General features: G+C 49.1%; 1 protein-coding gene across 6 annotated transcripts in view; it reads right to left on the bottom strand.

Annotated features, from left to right (window-relative positions):
* The window catches only part of LOC144128672 (dachshund homolog 1-like), a 222,953-nt gene that overhangs the window by 98,295 nt on the left and 108,875 nt on the right, over positions 1 to 15,783 (bottom strand). For all 6 annotated transcript variants that reach the window (XM_077662261.1, XM_077662259.1, XM_077662260.1 and 3 more), the window contains one exon: positions 4,693 to 4,761. In XM_077662261.1, the coding sequence (XP_077518387.1) occupies positions 4,693 to 4,761 (69 nt within the window). The remainder of the gene's footprint in view (positions 1 to 4,692; positions 4,762 to 15,783) is intronic.

Here is a 15,783-nt window from a genome sequence, read left to right as displayed (position 1 = left end):
TGTTCGCGGGAACATTTGTCACCGCGCGAAATCCACGCCGACGCTTAACGCTCCGGCAGCCGCGCGCGGAGGCTCTGATACCCTCGGCAAATATGAGAGGCCATGCACGGCCGGTGCTCGCGATTTCACGCGGCGCTCAAAACGAAGTTCAAAACCAAAGCGGCGAAGAGGGAAGCGAACGAGGACCGCACGGAGCGCGAGGCGACTTAAAAGTGTAATGAGCTTCTGGGAGCCTGGGAAGGCGGACGCGGAAGGAACATTTGTCACCTGGCGAAACGGTCGGTGCCGATTATACGCTGCGGAGCCGCTTAGCGTGGCGAACGTCATGAGGAAGAATAGCGCAAGAAAAAAAGAGAGAAAGACCTGATGTGATGGGACACATTTGAGCAAAATGGGATGCAAGCCAGCGAATTGTACGCAGAGGAATGCAAATATGGCGATTATTAAGTTTAATGTGTGCGACAACACCTCCCAATATCGCGACGAACAATCCGCATTGCAGAAAGCGTGCTCCCTCGCAAGTAGTTTGAACTGCTCCAACAGAAAATACCTTTTATTTCAGCCGTGGATAAGGGTGGACGTTTGTTAACCGCCGCATGCGGATTATTAGACATATAGTGGGGTATTCCCGTAGAAAAAGCAAAATGGCACCTTAAGTTGTATTCAACGAAGTCAAACGAACATGCTTACCTCTTCCCACAAACGAGATATCAGTGTCAGAGTCTACAGATCACACAGTGTATGTGTTCAAAGCCGTGCAAAGTATTCCACAAATACGGTATTCCTTAAAGCTTGATTGGAAAGAGACTCCCTTACATATGTGTTAACCGATGCTGTTATTTTTTCTGATCAGAAGAAAAAATTTACAATTGTGCTGGCTTGACTGCCGAACACGCCGCTGCATTCAAAAAGTTGTTTTTAAATATAGTTCGTCTTCGTGTAAACTGTGCCGAGCATCTCTCAACTTAAATTTGTAGCTTTAAATGTGAACGAAACGGGCCTTGAAGAGGCCATATTTGCGCAATGATATTAAGCGCAGAGAAGTACGCTTAATATGATGGGCGTGCCCGTATAATGAACAGACGCGCATATATTATAACAGGCGCACGCTAAGAGGCGCGAAACGCGCATACCGAAGCTGTACAGTTCTAATCAAATCATTTCGTTCCCAGAGCGGAGGCCACATGCGTTTATGGTTTGTGCGGTTTGTTTCGGGCCGCTAAGATTTGGTGGCTGCGTTCACGCTAGACTGGCAATTTCTTCATGAGCTCTAATGGCCCGCGAGCAAATGTCTCGATATCCTTCGCAATAAAGAGAAACGGGCATCAACGAATAAGAAATGAAAGGTTTATACGCGAGGGAACCTAAGACCGGCCGCCGATATTCTTTCTTCGTTAGAGCGTGAAAAATGATTCAATTTGGAAAGTGAGCCCTCTGGCTCGAAGGAACGGCGTACGAGGGGATTTCGAACACTGATTTTTATCCTGTCGGTTCAGGCTCGGGTGAATCGACTGTGAGGCGTGCGTACGCCATCTGGGCGGCTTAATGCTGCTTGTTGGGCGCAATGCTTATTCTGTGCGGCGGTTTTGAAGTTGTTGTATAGTTCATCAGTCTGTGCTGTATTTCTTACTCCACACAGGTCGAGATTTATTACCTTGTTTGTTTCAGGCGTATTTCTTCTGCATTGTCCAAAGCGTGAATATATAGTGTGAACACTGTTAAACGATTCATGCGTTTTGCCTGTATAATGCTTATTGGCAAAAACGGGCTCAAGAAGCCCTATCAATAGACAAGTATAGAAAAATATTCCCCGAAATTTCTTCGGATGCGTGACGAAGGTGCTGTTTTGACTGCAAGTTAACCTCGGTTAATAAGTCTATCCGAGTACGAGGCACCATGTTTTCGTTTTCCCGAATATAATAAATGACTCCTTCGATACAGGTATATGAAGAGCACTTCGTTAAGCGCAACTGTGCTGCAGACATATTCCGAGAATACCCGGGATAAAATAAGTGCGCGAGATGGAATAGCACAAAATAAAGTAAAGGATCTTGTAAGTTCTCTTAAGGGAGTGTCGTAACTGTAAGCCGGATTTCGAACACTGTAATGTCATCAGTGGCAGCAAAAACAAGCTGTCAAGGGAAGTCATGGAGGCCTTTGATATATTATCTAACAAAGACGCGTGTGTTGGAGTGCCGTCTGTGCTTTTACACGAACAAGGAAATTACGTTTTTCTGTGGTTAGAAGTGATACTTTCGTAACGTTTTTGTTGGTTTATCTTCTCTCTTTTTCTGCCATTCTCGCATTCTTTTTCTGCTCATCGCGCTGTCTGGCTATTCAAGTAGCTGTTTTCTGCAATAAAAACGTAATTTTAAGTCAGCGCTCGTGTTGCTGTCTCCGTGCATCCGTGTGAGGTTTGCGCTCTTTTAAGTACGGCCAAAAAACCAACTCCATCAAGCTTCTGCAATTTTAAAACACTTGACACTTGCCGCGAAGTACTACCCCACTAAACAAAAACTTGTAAAACAGTGCGTCTGCGCTGCATTTACCAAAACACTGTGCACAGACAAAGCGGATTTTAATGTGAACAGTCGCGATTGCGGCGCAAGGTTGTTCACCTTTTTTTTACGTTTTCGTAAGTACTCCAAATAATATATGAACCTCTCTGTTGCCTTTTCTCTCTACCGCTCCGCTCTGTACTGCTCCTTGCTATACTCACCCTGTCCCTTTATTTCCGCCGGCCGCAGCTTGGGTGCTTAAGACATTATATTATTGGAATCGCCGCGGCTGGCAACATCTTTTCCACCCTTTTTGTATTTTTGCAACAATAATCCACAACTGCTGCTAATTCAAATTACAGATTAAAACTATGTTTACCTTCACCACCCAGGCGAACGATCCCAAATTCTGCCCGCGAACAAATCAGCAGTAGCGGCTGTAAATCTCAAATTTCCCCCGCTGCTCTCACGCAGTTGAGCAATACGGCGGATTGAATAAACGAGCATTCGCAGTTTTCCGCCTCGGCAGCCATCGCGAGTGCCGCGATGCTAACCGCACGCAGCAAAAGGAGTCTTCCAAGCGGTCGCGCACTGGGCGAAGCTCGCTTTCTGCCCGCCACCCCAAAGGCGGCGCCAGGCGGTATACCACGCCGCCGGGGCTTCCGACAATGGGAGATGAAACGCGAGACGGGAGCGGCGCCGCGCGAGTCCCGGTGACCAGAAATTATCATCACAATGCGCTGCCACGATTTATATAAACACGCCAGCCGTTGAGGGTCCGAGGGAGGGAGAGACTCACCGACGCTGCAGACACACATACAGACGTCCCCATTCTGTCCCATTTCCCTTTGTGAAAAGAGCGTTTAATGTTTGTTTAATGCCCCTTATTTCCCCTGACACCCCACGGGCCCGTGTCTCTCTTTCGCCTCGCGTTCTAGGCTCGGAATAAGGAGTGCTAGGCCGCAAACAGTCCTTCTTTGCGCGGCCTTGAGGTGCACACAGTATACCCCGTGCAAGGAGGAGGTGGTGGTGGTGTTCGATGGCCTTTATTTTGCCGCCTACTGAGCGCGAACCCAGAGTCTGCGTCTGTCTGCGAGCAGATGTGATGCAGCGTGCTGGCAACGTTTTTTTCTTGTTTTCAGTTTTTGTTATTAGTTCTACTATTTCGTGCACTGAGATGCCTCCACAGAACTGGGAGTGCGGTGTAGGCGCGCGGTGCCTAAAGAACGCTAATTACATGTAACTGCTAACTCTGCTCTGGCGAGGCATGCATATACAGCTCTGCGCTTGGAATATTGGCAAAAAGGAGAGAGCTCCGAACCTAATTTATTCATTTCTGCCTGAAGGGCTGTTATATTCTTTTTTATATTAAATTACAGTAGTGCAAAAGGTACTGAGATCCATATTTCCCAAAGAAACTACAGAGCGCAACAACATCTTTTCTTGGAAGAGAGGAAATGGCAGAAGATATTGTTGCTTGCTTGCTTGCTTGCCTCGTTTAACAACCAAGTGAACTTAAGATAATGTATCGTCGATACAAGCTTATGCAACAACAACAACATCTAAAATAAACAAGCCCCAATACGTGTCTTGTTCTTGGTTGCATACAGCCTCAAATTCAAGACGCGGACGTCCCAAAAGAAAGATCTAAGTTTCCAATGAACTGCTGTGCGGCTGGTTCAAAAATTACTTCATTCTAGCCGTCATCTAATAATCTAATGTGCCTGACGCGATACTGGCATGCTTCTATTGGCTCGTATAGTATAACAACGTATCAAAGAAAGTTTATCGACTGCGTATGCTACGCGAAGCTTTCAGGAAGAAAGTTATGTGTTATTGTTAGAGAATCATGAATGGGTGCGCCTTCAGTGATCATCATCCTTAGAGTTTCGCACCGACAGCTGTCGCACAACAGGCTCAGTTTAGTGGTAAGTTGCCCTGAAAACATTTCATGACCTGCGACATACCATGACGCGTGATAGGAAGTAAAGGATGAACTGCCTATAGTTTGCAGACGGGCGCTGTAACACAAACATCGCTACAGCTGAAACACCCGCTCCGAGCAATCATATTTTTTCATCAAAAGTGTCCGCCGCAATATATCAGGAGCAAAAGGAGATGGAGAGCTCTAGCTCAGAAGGGTAGTGGCTAATGGACTAAAGACATTAAAGGGTATAATGGAGAAAAAACGTACTTTCTAGACCGAGACTGGATAGCTGCGTCGTCTCCAGGATACCTCTTCTCTTGGGACAGGAACGGATAGCTATGAAAACACAGAAACAAAAAGACACCGTTTGCACCAGACACGATATATAGACACATGTGGTACACATACAGGGCAAAAAACTAAAAGCGGAAGCTCCTCAACGTGAAAGATCTCCCGAAGGAGCAAAAAACAAGACACACACAGAGATACAAAGTCTCGGCTGTCATTTCAGTCACCTCTGTGGATTCTTCTGGAAGCAATAAAGATTATTCACGCATTCCGTTTTTCGTTCACTCACTATCTATCAACATCACTCACTCACTCACTCACTCACTCACCCACCCACCCACCCACCCACCCACCCACCCACCCACCCACCCACCCACCCACCCACTCACTCACTCACTCACTCACTCACTCACTCACTCACTCACTCACTCACTCAATGAATCACTCAGTTTCTCAGCCACTTGATCACCAACTCTCTTGACTATACACTGATTTACTCTTTTTTTTTATTCGAGAAGAGTGCCATGAGGCATAAGTTGAAAAAAGGAAGGGGGGGGGGGAGGAATGCACGGTATTGAAAGTTAAAAGGAGTGAAGAACCGTTGCGCTGAGGTAGTCGCAGAGGTTGCTAATGAAACGGTTGTCCATAGTCCACTTCACTGCTTTACTCATGCCCGCAAAGAAGGTGGGGCACTCCTGGAAATATTCCCGAGAACATTCACCACCATCATCATCATCATCAGCCTGACTACACCCACTGCAGGGAAAAGGCCTCTCCCATGTCTCTCCAATTAACCCTGTCCTTTGCCAGCTGCGCCCACCATGTATGCCTGCAAACTTTCTAATCTTATCCGCCCACCTAACCTTCTGCTGTCCCCTGCTACGCTTGCCTTCTCTTAGAATCCACTTAGTTACCCTCAAGGACCAGCGGTTATCTTGGCTTCGCAGTACATGCCCTGCCTAAGCCCATTTCTTCCTCTTGATTTCGACTAGGATGTCATTAACACGCGTTTGTTCCCTCACCCACTCTGCCCGCTTCCGGTCTCTTAACGTTACACCTATCATTTTCCTTTCCATAGCTCGCTGTGTTGTCCTTAACTTAAGCTGAAGCCTTTTCGTTAGCTTCCACGTTCCTGCCCCGTAGGTGAATACCGGTAAGATACAGCTGTTGTACACTTTTCTCTTGGGGGATATTGGTAACCTGCTATTCATAATCTGCGAGAACCTGCCATATGCGCTCCACCCCATTCTTATTCTTCAAGTTATTTCCCTCTCGTGATCCGGATGAGCTGTCACCACCTGCCCTAAGTAGACGAATTCCTTTACCACTTCCAGCACCTCATTGCCAGTTGTGAAGTGCTGTTCCCTTGCTAGACTGTTGAACATTATGTCGGGTCATAGAGCTTAAATTAAACAGCAGCTCATTACCTGTTTAACGCACATGACATGACAACAGCGTGGCACTCATGCCGGCTGCTGGCCCATACGCTGAAAGAGAGCTTGTGCGCGCCAAGCTGTTATTGCCCTTTATTTTACAGCGAAGCTGTTAGTGGCTCACTTGTGGAGTAAGCGGCGTCATTTGGGAAACTGGTCACGTGCTCGGTGACATCGCCGGCCGCGAGGAGCCGTCCAAGTGCGCTCCGCTTAAGTTTTGGTTGGGTGTCTCGATTTCATCGCAAATAGCAGAAGCATAAGCAGCTGCTTTGGGCGAACGCATTAATGAGAAACTATAATCGGAGAAGCATTTTTTTTTTCATTCAGTGAAGCACACTTTCGTAGAAGGGGGTTGGGGGGGGGGGGGGGGGGGGTTGCGCTGTTGGCCTGATAATGACTTTGAGGAGGTTTATTTTGGTTAACGCGCATTAACAAGAGGATGGGGCCAGTATATACTGTGCAATGTCCGTTTAAACCGCAGAAGGTCAGGGATTTCTTTTAAAAAATACCAACGATGCATTTCATTTCCACAGACGCTCGCATTGTTGGCGTTTTTATAACCTGTAACGTAGCTCTCTTGGCATAATTGTTTGGTTGTAACAACCCTCGGCAATAAACAGCTCGGGGTCTGTGTTGTGCCTTCAATAAATAAATAAATAAATGATTTTATGTCTATAGCGACGAAGAAATATGGTAGGTGACCGTTTTGCAGAGAAAATGACTTGAAAAGCGGATAAAACAACAGGAAAATGTGAAGCTAAAGCCTTGGACACGTTGGACACAAAGTTCGTGAAACTTTGTTTGCCTTGTCTTCTTCCTTCCATATCGTCTTATTGCTTTACATTATTGCGGTGTGAATTCCATGTGGCGGCCGTATGCTTACCATAATAAAGCAGGATACGAAGAAAAACTGAACTGTGGTCGATCCAGATTGCACTTAAATGTACCCTAAAAGACACTGTGCTTGCATCAAATTGCTTTCAATCGTCACCTACTTTACCTAAAAAAAATTTAAAAAAGAGACTGCACACGCTTTCGATAGCTTTTTCCAAGGTGTGATCACAAGGGCACAAGCACAGGAGGACGAGGATACGGCATGGGCGGGTGTCGTGTACACCAGAGGGCACGGCATTCTGTAATCGCTCCCCACGACTGCTGCTTCCATATTCCTTCTATCACGCTTCTCCAGGCTCAGGTCTTCGAAGGGAAGAAACACGCACACACATCGCCTTCACACCGGGCGTTACAGCGAGGCGACGAAAAGAAGGAAGCGAGGGATGAACAACAACTGCTCCCCAATCCTGCAGCGCCAAGGAGAGACGCGGCATTTCCGAAGAGCCGGACTGAAAAGCGGGAACCATCATCGGGGCATTTATAGGACTTAAACGCATTGAGCACGCTTTGCGCCAAGCTCGACCTAGGGAGAAGAAGCAGTATGGCTGCACCCTCCGCTGCGCAATGCCAGCTTTCCCGTTTTCTATCTTCCTTTTTCTCTTGCGCGACTGCCGAGGAGCTTTTGAGCTTTGTGCCTGAGGTGTGCGCTCGAACAGCACAGACGGAGGAGGTGCGCCTACGAATCGTACAGGGTAGTGGAGGGGCGGAGAAGGCGGCGGGGTGTTTTGAGGGAAAAGCTGTCGGAATTAGGGACTCGGGACGTCCCGAATCGTGTAAACGTATTGTGCGACGTCTGACAACTGAGCAAAGCGAAGCACCGCCGCCACTGCGCCGCCGGCGTTTTGTTGCCGGCGCGGGAGGGAGTTCTTTCTTCACCGCTTTGCTCCTTCGTTTTTTCTTTCTCTTTCTTTCTTTCGCGCCTCGCTCTATCTGAGCCGCTCCCCCTTGCGGCGTTGCGTTGCTGGAAATCTGCCGCCCTCCACGAACGCTTCCGGGCGTGCTTTATTCGATTTTGAGAGCATTCGCAGATCATACGCGCGAATGAAAGAACGAAGCGCACGTAGAAGTGTTCAAGAAGCAAATAAAAGAAATAAAAGAAAAGCAACTGTAAAAGTCAGAGCGACATTAGAAACGTCCGGCTGGCACGGTCGGAGGGGGATTCCGACTTGACTGACAGACTTTTTGTGCTCGCGCAACACGTCGGAGAAAGAAGGTGCCGGGATACACAGGCCGCCCCGACAAATGATCCGCGAATCTGAATGTCGTAGTCCTTAAACGCTTTGCTCCGCTTCCCGCGCGTCTGTTCTCTCCGCCAGAGGCCGCTGAACGCGCATGCGACGCCCAGCCGAGTCGTGCCCGCACTCAACACGGATGCATTCTCACGTCGGTGGCGCATATGACTTGTTTTCTGAGCCGGCATGTTCGATATCCGAGTCGCGCTTTGTGTAACCCTAAGCCTCCGGTACACACTGGGAAAATATTTGCACGCTTTAGCGAGAACACAAAGCGCGGCTTAACGCCCCTCGCACGCCCCTTCCATTGGGACTGTTGTTGCACACCTTGGGCAGGCGAATGAAAGGCGAGCTGCTGGACCCTGCAGCCGGTTGTAACTGTACGACGACATCGCAGCAGAACACTGCACGTAAACGTGCTATAGGCTGGCGCAGCTTAGACGCATGTGAGAGGCCCATCAACCTCGCGTGTAACAAAAGTTATACAAGTTGTATGTCGAATAATTCAAGAAATCGTCGATGGTAGCTGCGGAGATCGACATATGTTGCTCTCATTAACAGCGCGCTAGTTCCAGTGATCACCACCTGCTTTCTCTCTGTGTGCGATAACTCTGGCACAGTGGTGCATTCCGCCAGTAGCATTAGCTGTTCTTAAAACTCAGCATGGCGCTTATTTCCCAACTGCAAGAAAAAAAAACGTACTGAAGAAATATTGAGATGTAATTTCTCACAGCGGTCGCTACATTTTGGTATCCCGGTCTTGCACCTTTTGACATGCTTTCGATCACTGGGCTGTAAAACATGCATGTTGAACAGCACCCTTAAAAATGATTTTTTTTTTTTGCGAAGTTTCACTTGGCAGGTGATGTTCCAACTTTTAAGGACTTCTATGACGAACGAGTCTTCTTTGCGGACTTGCTGGCGCCCTCGATTAGTTATTTGCCTTTGCCTGTCTTACAGCAGTCTCAACCAAGAACATACTCATCCTGGTCTTGAGAGTATGAGGTAGCGATGTGCAATGCCTTTAGAGAGTGCCTCTTCACTAGTGTGTGACGACGAGCTGCGTCAGCAACATTAGCTTTACAAAGCGCGAGCTGGCACTAATACCGTCACAGCTATGCCGAAAACAAGAAAGAATATTTCGCCGTGCCCAGAGTTGAACAAGTAACGCCGATACCTGTACCACACTCTGTACGAGAGCTCTCATTCTATTTGTACATGACCCAAGCCCCTCTGGATAACATTCTCATTGATGAGCAGGGATAACATTCTCATTGAAGAAAGTGGTCCATACAGTCACTGCCGCAGAACAACCCATCGTCCATTCTCAGTCCAGTATTAAGGTAAGCCCAAATTTAGAGTGAGAACAAATATTGTTCTGAGCCTATGATATTGGGCTAAGAGCCCGATGTGCCGAATATGTGGCTGAGAATCCAGGATGGCCTCAGAATACGATTGGCTTAATTAACCAAAAGCTTCGCCTTATAAGGCTCAATGTTGGAAACGTAGGTTTTGCAATCGTGAGATGAAAGGCTCGATGAAAAGTTGGAAGTTCAATGAGAAACCGTTTGCTCTTTGGCGAGATCCCTTTAGAGCTCACCACAATTATAGCAGACGACGCTTGTCAGCATTTCCTGCCGAAACATGCCATAATTTTTATAATCTAACATCGACTGCCAAAATACCCTATCTCTAGAGAAGTATTACAGAAGACGATACGATGTGAAGGAATAGACGAGGGCGGTATTCTCGCCATTATTGTTCAGTTGCACATATAGGAACTGAGTTATGAAAAAGATGGCGTTTGCCATAGACAAGATAACTACATATTTTAATAATCGTCTTCCCCAAGCAAGCAAACAAGTGGACGCAGTAGAGAGACTAGAAAGAGCGGTGATTACGATTGAGTAGTAGGTGTACACGAATAAACGTTGTCAGAGTGGTATTCTCGTAGCTTAAGCGACTCCTGTCTTATATACTGGGTTCGGAGAATGCCTCGCAATTTTAACTCTGACCATAGCTGATAATTGCAGTTCTGGAGTTCTGAAACATTCCAAGCTCGTTCGTTTGATGCACTGTGGATTGAGAACATTTCTTAATGATTTCCGCAATTGATCTAGGAAGAACGAAAATAAACTAATCCGACAACGGCGGTATTTGTTTCAAAAAACGCTTTTGGTAGAAAAACGGGAATTCCCTACCAGTGGAGGGAGACCTGTGAGAACGAACTCTGAGCAAGATGATGTACCCCCGCCAAGCCTGTGCAGGAACATCAGCTCGAGGCGATTAGTTCAACTTGTAATGCACATGTTGTGCGGTGACTTCACCGAGTTGCAGCAGCGAGATATCGCCAAATGTTCCCTGCCTTGTATACATTCGACTAACACCAGCTGGTCTGGAGATTTTCATTCGCCAGAGGTCCCCCGCGTGCACCCGTGGCTTCTTTCACCGGCAGCGGCAGCAGCGCAGTCCCTCGATTCCCGTATAACGTCGAGGAACCATAACTTTGGAAACGCCGTCAAAAAACCGAGACGCGTTTTTTTCAAATATATTTACTTTTCTCAACGCGAGCATGCTGTCCTCCATTTTCCTTTTCTCCCGCTCCTAAACGCTCGCCTTAAAAGACGCAGGAAAGGGGAAATAGGAGTGCACAGTCAAGGAAAAAAGCAGACGAAAGTGAAAGAGGGGGCCCCGCGGGGCCTTAAAAGCCTCAGGGCGGCTTCCGCACCCACGTCACTTTACATAAATACTCGTCCGCCATCCCCACAAATGCGATACAACGGCGACGTCAGTGAGAGACTTTTCCGCGGCAAAAACTCCGCGGCGTTCGAGCCCCGGAGTCAAAAGGAGCGCCTTGACGCGCAAGAGAAGAGCAAGCGAATACGAAAGAAAAAAAGGCGATGGAAGAGAGTCAGAGCTGCGGCTAACGCCTGAGGGGCAAGTAATCGCATCGCGGCGGAAGAGCGCCATGAGGTGAGGAGATTCACACCGGAGCTCTCCCCGCCAAAAGCGGCATCGGCACCGTCCAAGGAGTCGCTATCTGCCCGCCAGGGGACGCGATATGCGCGCCATACGTCTCGGCACTTTTCATTCCCGCCACCGCAGCCGCCGCTTCCTCCGTCACGCATTGCGGTCGCAGCGAGGACACTATATTTGTGCCCGGCCCAAAAGAGAAAAGACGGAACAGACCGACGGTTGAAGGTTCGAATAGAAAGCTCCTTTTAGAAGCGATTAGAGATAAAGGTAATATATTGACGGCCGGATTGTGGGGGGTGGGGGGCGACGCTGGGATCCGTCTTTCTCTGTGCTTGTGTGCGTTTGTTTGTACACGAGGTCTGGACCGTCGCGTTGCGCGCGGCCCGGCGACAGCGACACACGGAATGGCTTTCCTTTGTGCATGGCAGTGAGCGCGTGTGTGTGCGTGCTCACGAGTGCGTCTGGCGTTAGGGTTCCCCGCTCCCTCTTCCTCAGCCTAGTGGCCTGCGTGCTCTCTCTCCCCCTTTCCCCTCTCCTTCTTTATCTTCGTTCTTTCTGTGTTGGGCTATTCTGCCCCGTGATGATTCCGGTAGTGGTCTCCAAGGAGGCAAGCGAGGCCCTGAGCAGAACCCTCCCGCGCATAAAGGGAAGGCCGCCTGATTTACGAATGTCACCCATTTCGCGCAGCTTCGGGGACAGAAACCAGAGATGCGAGTATTTATCGCCCCGCTGTGGCTCCGCGCGTTGTGCCACTGCGCGCCTTTCGGTGCGTGTTTGCGCACAATGGTCTCCTCCCACGGTGCGAGGCTTCCTAATTCGCGGCTATATGCGCGCCCGCTGCCTCCTTGAGAACGCGGGCGCAGCGCTTCCGTATAAGCAGAGTCCTTCAATAGCTCTGGTATGAGTAAAAAAAAATGGCCGAACTTTGGGCCGCGGGGTTTTTTGTTAAGTCCAGCGTGTGGGCCCGGGCCGCGAGTTCTCTCTCTGCACTACGACTCGAACTCAGTGTCTGATCTCGCCGTCTTTCCGGCTCTGCGGCCTAGAAAGCCAGCGCTAAACGAGAAAGGCAGCAGGAGCCGAAGGCTCGTATGCGCCTGCTTGTGATATTACTTTTTTTTTTGTCTGCCAAAGAACACACAACTAAACTCTCTACTGAACCATTGTGAAAACAAAAGTTAAGTACTTTTCAACGCTCGAGGACCGAAATAAAATTAAGAGCCTAGGAATATACAAATAAATAGTCCTAGTTATCCTCATTCCAAGCATCTTTGCCGGCTGAATCGAAAAAAAGAAAAGAATTTACCGAAATAAGCGACCCTCGTTCTCTTTTTCATGCTTAGGCTCTCCCTAAAGCACACTTAGGAGCGTCTTATGGGCCATATTATTCAGCCATGTTCTCACTCCCGTAAGGGAGGCACCACATTGTAGAAGGTTATGAAGGCTGTTTCTTCCATCATTATGCCAGCTCCCGTTTCTCTATTAAAACCAGCCAACCTTCTTATCTGCAGTGCCCCAAACTCTGATGCATACAGAAATGGAAGGAACTTTCTACAGCATACCGCAAGGAGGTTACAAGATCGCCCTCAGGCCCTCAATCCACAAGGGAGGCAAGGAAATAATTGCTGCGCATGTAAGGTCAACCCCACAGAGCCCATCGTCGCATCCTGCTTGCAGAGTCACTATTATACACGTACCGCCAAGAGAGCCATCGTTCGCTGGGGATCCACCGAAAGCCCTAGCTGCGCCGCGCTCCCACGAACTGATCCTGTATCCGACTAGCGGGGAGCATTACTCAATATCCCGGCTCTCAAATAACAGGAAATCCACGCTGAACGCCAACACAAAAGATCGTCGAGGAAGAAGCTGAACGACTGCTGTCCAAGACCAACAGCTCGCGCGACGGTCTTTCCACACGCGCTGCTCCCATATACATCCCCTCGCAAAGCAAGCCGGGAAGTTAAAGACGACAAGGCGCAGCTTAAGCCTACCCTCGTAATAGAAAAGACCGCGCAGAGCGGGAGGGAAAGAGACCAATCATAAAACAGCTGGCATTAAGAAACCATTGTAGACCTGGGCCGAAGGTAAGAATTCCTTTACAGCCTCCCACGCGAAGAGGTGGAAGCCAGTAAAAACCAAAGTCTAGGCCCTCTCACTCTCTTCTTGTCTCTGCGTATACGGCTGAGCGCGCTGTTAAGCAAGAAGCGATTCAAGCCACGGGACGAAAGCATCGCGTGTGTGCTAGTGGAGGTGGTTGGGTCGCGCCATTTCCTTCCCAGACAGCGGCAGACAGCGAACGACACAAGCGCAACCTCCGAAGGTGTACGGCGCGGCTCTCTGGGCTTTCGCAAACAATGGGCAAATCGAAAATGGGCGCTTTAACACCGCCCCGTCCCTCCTGGCCCGGCCTACAATCTTTCGATGAGATCGTAAAAAGCGCCGCTGTAACAAAGGAGCCGGAGCGCGGGCAAGAGTCCGTCGGAATGGCCAATAAAAAGGCACCGAGGAAAAGGTGCACGCGAGAGCTGCAGGGAACGGAGTGTGTACTACCGCGAAGTCCCGCCGGAGCAGGCTCTGGGCCGATGTTTGATTTATCCCCGGCTAATACTCGGCGCCCGAGCGTACGGCGGAGCCCAGATGGCCGCACCGGCCGTCGCTGCCCTTGCAAGCCGAGAATATATATACCCCGAAAGACGCGGGCTACTTGTACAGACTCGGCTCGACGGAGATACCGGATCGCCCGCTATCACAGGGGTTCTTTACCAAGTTGTTATACGCGCCGCTGAGATACCCGCGTCCGCTGTTGAGCGCCTATTGTTTTTTGCACTGGCCTTTCTCCCGAAGGCCGCTGAAAAAGAAATCTGTGCGCATGAATGAGCATGGCAATGTAGAATCCAGTGGACATCCCCTTAGTTCGGACAGTGCAGTCTCTGAGTGTGTACAGGGGAATCGCTAGCCATCATGCACAGCGGTATAAAAGCAATAGTACATATGCACTCCACAGGCTCATCATCTATAGCGGCTACAGCATGTCATTTGTTATCCGCTAGGGAGCGCACGTTACTTCCCACCGTTGTTCTAGTTAGTCTATCCCTCGATGCAAACGACTTGGAACGCGATACATATGGGCACCTGCTATAGGAGATAATGTCCTCGTGAAATATGGCCACAAAGTGTAATGAACAGATTAAGCGAACTGTGGCCATGTCCGAGACAGGAATGGCCTCTTCAAGTGCACATGAAACTCACTATTCTTCAGGGTGCTAGTGGGCGGAGTGTCATTATATTGTTAATGGAGTGCAAAAGATGGCACGCAACACCTACACGGTGCAAAGCGCTGCATACCTGCCCAGTCTTCGCCCCTATCTCCTGTGTGTCATATTTCGCAGTGTTCACCTCAAACTCTTTTACAAGGTATCCCGTCAACCCCCGCATTTTCTGTCGCTCCATGGTCTGTGCTTTACCAACACATACAATGTGAAGAGGTAACAGAAAGCAAGAGAAAGAGAGAGAGGGGAGAGAAAAAAGGAAAACTGTGAGACACTCGGCCTCCATTAGAATCGTCCTCCCCGCTGGCGGAGCCATAAACCGCGGCCAAAGAACACAGGCGCCGGCGAATAGATCGTCGAGTCCAACAGCTCGGCAGAACGAGCTCGCTGAGTTCCTCGTAAAATCGGCAGCGAGAGCACCGCGCCGGCTATGTCGCCCCGAACCAAAGCGCGCGCGCGCGCGCGTACACAGCAAGTAGGCAACAAATAAACGCGATGGCAGTTATACTAGCCTTCCGAGAAAAGCTTAAAAAAGAAGGAAAGGAAAAAGCAGCACTACCGGCGAAAAGTGAGTGAAAACACAGCGACAGAAGCAATGACCGTCGGCGCCGAAGGAGCAGTGTTTCGGCAGCGATAGGAGCGGGAGGCGCTGCAAGCGGTAGCGCCACCTGTACCGGCTCAGCCGCGACAGATACGGCACCGTAAAGCTCCCAGCCGTAAAGAAAGCGAGAGTGGCGTATACATTAGACACTAGACGAGAGGTGCGCCAACGCAGCAGCAGAATCCGTTTGTGGATGGACGCATGAAATGCGTCGGGCTGCCCATACGTCACTCCGTAACGAGTGTCTGGGCTGCACCACGTTGTCTTAACTTGAGAATCTGTGTCCAAGATTGAATACACTGGATACGTCGTAGAATATCGTAACACTTAACTAGAGAGAAAACTGGCGCTGCGATCGTTCATACGCGGCGGAAATGACTGGAAGTGGGAACTTAGCGTGGCTTGTATTATTCAGCCGTCGAGCTTGCGAGGCTCTTTCTCGATATCAGTCTTCGAAAAGTGTCCTGCCAATTTCAAAACAAGCATAATACGAGACCTTCAATTCCTTGAAATAAACAGAAGCGAAAAAAGTACTCTTCAATGAAAAATACTTCGAGCACGAGGGAGTACAGTGTCTCGCCCTTCAGCCATATTCTGAGCCCAGCAACGACTATCATACAAGCTTCGTGACTGAAGAAATACTTTTTTTCCGCATCAGTCGAAATTGC

Source organism: Amblyomma americanum, chromosome 4 (assembly GCF_052857255.1).
Source record: "Amblyomma americanum isolate KBUSLIRL-KWMA chromosome 4, ASM5285725v1, whole genome shotgun sequence".
Taxonomy (NCBI): Eukaryota; Metazoa; Arthropoda; class Arachnida; order Ixodida; family Ixodidae; genus Amblyomma; species Amblyomma americanum.
Note: the sequence above shows the minus strand (reverse complement) of the source record. Positions and strands in the feature narration are given on the sequence as shown.